This window comes from Antrostomus carolinensis, unplaced genomic scaffold (assembly GCF_000700745.2).
Source record: "Antrostomus carolinensis isolate BGI_N321 unplaced genomic scaffold, ASM70074v2 scaffold4016, whole genome shotgun sequence".
NCBI classification, from domain to species: Eukaryota; Metazoa; Chordata; class Aves; order Caprimulgiformes; family Caprimulgidae; genus Antrostomus; species Antrostomus carolinensis.
In genome coordinates this window covers 23,641-30,210 of record NW_010323769.1, presented here as the reverse complement: position 1 = coordinate 30,210, position 6,570 = coordinate 23,641, and the positions used below count along the sequence as shown (strand labels likewise).

The 6,570-nt window shown below is 48.7% G+C and overlaps 1 protein-coding gene across 1 annotated transcript; it reads right to left on the bottom strand.

Annotated features, from left to right (window-relative positions):
- Window positions 1–2,478: 2,478 nt before the first annotated feature.
- Window positions 2,479–3,662, bottom strand: ZBTB7C (zinc finger and BTB domain containing 7C; the record flags this gene model as incomplete). Its single annotated transcript, XM_010170675.1, has 1 exon — window positions 2,479–3,662. A coding segment is annotated over exon 1 (1,184 nt), but the record flags the coding sequence as incomplete, so codon positions are not given.
- Window positions 3,663–6,570: the final 2,908 nt, after the last annotated feature.

The window sequence follows — 6,570 nt, the reverse complement described above, 5'->3', positions numbered from 1 at the left end:
TCTGCCCAAAGCCTGTAGCATTGCATGGGGTACTATTCCCATTACAGGGAAGGTGTCAGTGATGGGTCAAGCCAAGCTATTTCCTTGTCAGCAATTAGCACCCACAGCATCACACCCAGGAGAGTGATGGGGACCATAGGATTGGGCTGCCCAGGTGGTCCCTCTAGCCCAGGGGATGCAACTGAACCCATCCCACTCCTCCTAGCAGAGCCCAGCTTCCCAGAGTTGACAACCTGGGGGTGCAGCACCAGCAAGAACTGGATCCAAATTCCTCCAGGCAGGAATTAGCACCAGTCAGTGGCCTTTCCCCTGCAAATACCAGGGTGAGCCAGCTCGCGTGGTGTACACCTGCCTGAGGCATGATGCTCCCCGCATTATAATATGGTGTCTGCTGCGTTAATGGAGCGGAGCATGGAAATTTATTTTCAGGTCAAATCCTCATCATCTGCATAACTTCCATTCGAATATTATCACAGGGATGGGAGAAGAAAAGACAGGCTGAATGTGGGAGCACCCCAGGTGTCTGGCCATTGTCAGGAGCTCGCCTTTGCTCACTGTGCATATTATTTTCCTCTGGTTTGCTCACCCCAGCCTAATAGGGCTCTCTCTCTCTCACACACACACACACAGCCAGGAGTTGAAATACCATGCTCTTGTCAGAAAGCTTTATTATTATGGTAAAGATTGTACTCATTAGATATTAATTATACCCAGCAAGAGCAGGTCCAGGAATCTATTTGTCTCTGCTCACCGATTAAATTTGCCCAGCTTTTCAGAGAAGGGTTGCAAGCTGTAGCATTAGATTTGTGTAGCCTGTTCCAATTTATTACCACCAAGGGCTTGGCTGGGGTGCAGAGAGGTGCAAAGGTTGGGAATATAAGAATACTTGTACCAGGGGTGGATCTGGTTGGTCACACCTCTCTTGGAGCAGCCCATGTTGGGGCTGGTCTCACCTAACTTGAGATTCCTAAAAGTTAAGTGCCCTAATCTAAGCCCCGCAGGTTGTTTTTGTGGTCAGGGATGACACATTCACACATCCCCTTTCCTCAGCTACCCTTCTGAGGGTGCTCATCCCTTTCCACGGAGGTGCTCATCTCTTTCCACGGTGCTCATCTCATTTCCCTCCGTGGAGGGAGTCAAGATACCAGACTCTTGGGCAGCTAAAGTTCAGGGTGATGAACCATAGCATCATTTAAGTTGGAAAAGACCTTTAAGATCATCAAGTCCAACCATAAACCCAACACTGCCCAGGCCACCTCTAAACCATGTCCCTCAGCACCTCATCTACACATCTTTTAAATACCTCCAGGGATGGGGACACCATCACTTCCCTAGTCAGCCTGTTTCAATGTTTGACTGCACTTTCAATGAAGAAATGTTCCCTGATATCCAATCCAAACCTCTCCTGGCACAACTTGAAGCCATTTCCTCTTGTCCTATCACTTATTACCTGGGAAAAGAGACTAACACCCACCCCTCTACTAATGTATCATCATAGAATTATAGAATTGTTGAATGGTATACGGTGGAAGGGACCTTAAAGATCATCCAGTTCCAACCCCCCTGCCACCAGCAGGGACACCTTCCACTAGACCAAGTTGCTCAAAGCCTCATCCAACCTGGCCTTCAACACTTCCAGGGAGGAGCAGCCACAGCTTCTCTGGCCAACCTGGGACACTGTCTCACCACCCTCACACCAAACAATTTCTTCCTCACATCTCAGCTCCATCTCCCCTCTGACACTTTCAAGCCATCACCCCTTGTTCTCTCACTCCCTGCCCTTGGCCAAAGTCCTTTCCCAGCCTTCCTGGAGCCCCTTCAGGTACTGGGAGGCCACTATAAGATCTCCCCAGAGCCTTCTCTTCTCCAGGCTGAACAGCCCCAGCTCTCTCAGCCTGTCCTCACAGCAGAGCTGCTCCAGCCCTCAGATCATCATCATAATAATTAGGACTGCACCAGCATCAGAAAGCCCAGACACTGTCATGTCTAAACATGTGCAACTTGGTTGTGGTCTACACTGATGCCAAAATGTGCAAACCCAAACTAATTACATCCCACAGCTAAATGGCCCTCCCGACTCAACACATCTCCCAGCACATTAGAGATGAAGCTTTCTTGGCTGTTTGACCAGCTGTTTTCCAGCTCCCTCTGGCCCAACTGTGGTGAACTATGGTGGGGTTGAAAATATCCTGTTACTTATTTAAGCTTTTGTCCAGTGAGGGAATGGATCTAGTGAGTTGTGGATGTGATCCACAACCCACCAAAATCAGTAGGTTCGTTTTCTTCCTCCACCCTCCCTTCCTCCCCCCACCCCTTTTATTTTTTTTCCTGAAGAAATCAGAGATCATGTCCTACTTTTTTGGGGAGAGGAAAAAGATGTGTAGCTTAGGAATGAGCCATGGATCATGACGTGGCCCCTTCAACCACCACCACCCCCACTGCAAGCAGCCATGCATGGTAGAGGTAACCAAGGCACACCTGGTAAAGCGGACTTCACAGATATTGCACATATACGGCTTCTCTCCCGTGTGGGTCCTCATGTGCCTGGGCAGCTTGCCGGCTCCCATGATGACTTTGTTACAGATGGGACATTGCTGGGATGCCTTGGGCTTTATCTTTCTCTCTTCCTCCAGGGGCCATGGGGGAAAAACTCCTCCAAACTGGGTAGCGCTTAGGAAATTGAGATAAGCGCTATAGTCAGTCTCTGCCTTAATATGCCCTAAGGGAGCTGCTGGGGTGTTGGTAAACATGTCCTTGAAGAAGTCATTAGGGAAAGGAGGCGGAGGCAGGTCTTCCTTCTCCTCCTCTTCCTTGATCTTCCTCTTTTTGATCACCAGATCCAAGGGGCCGTTGTCTACTTGTGGCTCCTCAAGCTGGGAGAAGGAGCTAAAATCACCGTTCCACAGATGGGGGAAGAAGTTAGGGGTGAAAGGAGAGAGAGCTGGCCTCCTTTCTGGGATGTTCGCCTTCGGGTACAGGTTTTCCCTTAGCAAGGACTCGATGGAGAAGTCTCGTATCACACCCAAGTGTCCAGAGGAGTTATTGGCTGGGTAGTGATTTGGAAAATCTTTAGGTGCTTCTGTATATGCTTCTTCGGTAAGATCAGACTTTGAAGGGCTTTGGTGACAGCTTACTTCTTGGACATCAGTTAGGTTCTCCTGATTGACAAAATCTTCCACTTCTTCCTCCTCCTCCTCCTCTTCCTCCTCATCTTCATCTTCATCTTCGTCATCATCTTCGTCGTCTTTGTCATCTTCCTCTTCGGCCTCTCTGTCGGGCTCCATGATTTCAAGGCATACATTGATAATGCACTGGATCTCCAGCATCTTGGCAGCGCTGAGGATGTGCTTGACATTTGAGGTGGTGATGGTGAGGGTTGAGGTGTAGGCAAACTCGAGGATGGCAGAAAGTGCTTCAGGCTTGACAAAGTCAATCTCGTAAACATAGGGCTGGTCTGTTAAAGTGCCAGTAGTGAAGAGTTTTTTGAAGTACTTGCTGCAGGCAGCAAGGACGGACCGATGGGTCCGGTACTCCTGGTCCTGTACAATGAGGATGACATCGCAGAGCAGACCGTCATGCCGCTGCTCATTTAAACCACATAAGACTTCACTGCTGTGGTTCGGGAATGGGATCCCGATAAGATCTTCAATGCCATTGGCCATATTCTCATTTAGTGCCCTAGGACAAAACATAAGACAGTAGGGAATTAGCAAGGGGTTCCCCCAATGAGTAATGCCAACATGACTCTGCCCTCTCTCAGTGTCCTCCTCTCTTTTGCCCCACTTGGACCTCTGTAAGCACCTCCTGCCTGCATTGCCCCAGTGCATTTCCATGTCACCTTTAACTCCTTCCAGGTCCTCTGTGATTTAACCTTCGCTTTCCTCCACATCACTCTGTCTCCTTCTTTGTCTCCATCCTTCTCTTCTTGGTTCCCACCCTATTCACCTTTTCACAACCACCATAAGTTCCCTCTTCTCTTTCACATCCCTCCCATGGAAACCTTGTGCAACAATTCTCTCCCCAGTATGTTTCTTCCACATCCTCCCAGAGCCAACATCTTTCCAGGCACATGTTGGATTTGCCCTGCCAGGAGCTATGTGGGGAAAGGGCGATGCTGTATTGCTTCATGTTGCCAAGTGCCAGCACCTACACAGCTTAAACAAGACAAGACAGGGTGTGCCAAACTCATCTACCTAATTGGTTTTGGGACTAGTACAACTGGACGTCCCAAATTGGAGGGACTGCTGGTCATGGCTGTTTGCTGCAGCAGGAGAGTAGTCCTTATGGGGCAATAGGTCTCCAGTTCTGTGTTCTCCTGCTACATGAAGCCTAGAAGGTATCCCGTGTCACCTCAGCATGTGGACGACCCACACAGAGATGTCTTTGTGGGAAATGGGGGAGGCAAGCAAGGAGTTAGGCATCAGAGTGTACGTAAAGGCTCAGAGAAGGACAACCAGGAACCCAACCGGGGAGCGAGGCCTTGGCCAGAGGCAGATGGCTGTCTGCTATCTTCACCCATGAGCTGAGCTTGCTCCTTTCCCAATCCTGTTTGGACTTGTCAGTATGGTATCAAATGCCCTGTGCATCTGGGAGACACCTTCCCCTGACAGAGCAGCTCCACCTTCAAAGGGAAACTCGGAAGCAAAAAGCCCACACCCAAAAGGAAAAACTGATTTTTTTTTTTTCCCTTTTTTATTTTTTAATTTTAATCTGTAAGATGTTTCCTTTTTCACATGGCTCCAGCAGCCCTTCCAGATGAGAAATCCCAGGAAAGGAAAGTGACTTCCTCCAACAGGCAACGAATCCATTAATCACACACAGAATACATCAAACAGCCAGAATAACTCTGAATACACCAACGCTTTGGAAACCCCCAGGACACAGATGATGTGTTCATGCAGTGTCACCTCTACGAGCCCCAGCTCCTGGCCCCACTGCAGGTAGACATTTGGTTCACAGACAAATGGCTGATCTCCAAGAGAGCCCAAGGTACATGTTAAGTAAAGCTGGAGCCCTGCTCCAGCCCCTTTCACAAAGCAGAGGCTATCAGGCAGGTTTCAAATCCCACCCCGAGCCACCTCCACATCTCTCTTGGGATCCATCACCACATCCTGGGTGTCCTTCCCTGCTTGGTTCCTGGCCGTGCTGAGTCCAAACCTCCTTCCTTCCCATCAGCTGTGGGGACCTGGTCTGCTGCATGTTGTGGGGCTAGCTCTCACCCTACCACCTGCCTCCAGCCCGTGGGGATGGAAACAGCCTGGTCTGATGGAGGTCAGCCCAGGGAAATCCTTGCTTCACCTTGGTTGGCAAGACAGTGACACTTAGGGGAGGCTGGTGAGCTGTAGAGGTGATTGGACTCTGCAGCAAACATTTGCATGGGAAGAGGAATGCTGTCTCCCTTCTCTTCCCTCCAACAGGGTCAGTCTCCACCTGAGACCTTGAAGGTATTTCCCTCACACCTAATGAGCACTGCTGAACACTCACCGTGTGGCAGCTGGTGAGCAAAGATCTGGAGAAGATGGTGCAACCTAGATGGAGCACACCCTGAGGATGGGTTAGAGACCACCAGGCAACGTGGAATGGAGGAGAAGGTGTCCCTGAGTGGCTCCCACCATGGGAAGCCCTCTCCAGCCATCTCCCCATGCCCAGAGATGGGGAGAGGAACCAGGAATTACACCCGTACAACCCACCCCAGCTCCAGCCACCAATATTTTTGGCTGAGGGACAACGCTCCAGTCCATCATGCCCAGGTGTGCCCATTAGCTCCATGCTAATTATGTCCGTTGTCTGAAACAAATTGATTCATTACTGTGTGCTGTGCTTGACCATGTTAACTAGCTACACTCCTTTACCAGCCCAGCCAGCTCCGTATCAGATCTTCCTTGAAAACTGGTGATAAATGTAAAGTAAATCTGATGTTTTCTCCAAGCAGAGTGTAAGATAATTAATAACCCTGGAGCCAGGGAAGAAAAGACAACTTCCTTTTTAGGGCTTTGTATCCTTAATAATAAGCATGATCGATTAAATTTCTATTGCTGTATTTATCTTCCGCTCATTTATTTTTGTTTAGAAGGATTATTGGTGTTAAAGGAGCTCCTTGTGTGAAGGAGCGTGTCTTCCTATGAATCTATTTTGATCTTTTATTGCCAGATCACCCTAAATACAAAAGATCAGAAAAGCAGAATATTGCACTACCCTGACAATTGTTTTTAGAGAGGTTTTTCCCGGACACTCAACTGCATCATTCCCCGCTCTGGATAATTCATTCAGTGGCAAGAAAGTAAGAAAAAATGGAATTGGGAGGTTGGGAACAATGCAATTATAAACTAAAATGATGTACAGCCCCTTTTGGTGGAAATGGAATCCTTTTCCTTTCTTTTCCCCTCTTGGTCCTCTCAAGATGGGGTTCTGCTAACTAAAATGAACTTAGGGAAGCTGATAACTTTACAGGATGCTGGCAAAACTGAAGGTGATTCATGTCATTTAAATGTGAGGTGGGGGGGAGAAAGGAAAAGGAACAGCCCATCATTTGCATACATTTGCATTTTTTTAACTGGCAGGGTGGTTTGA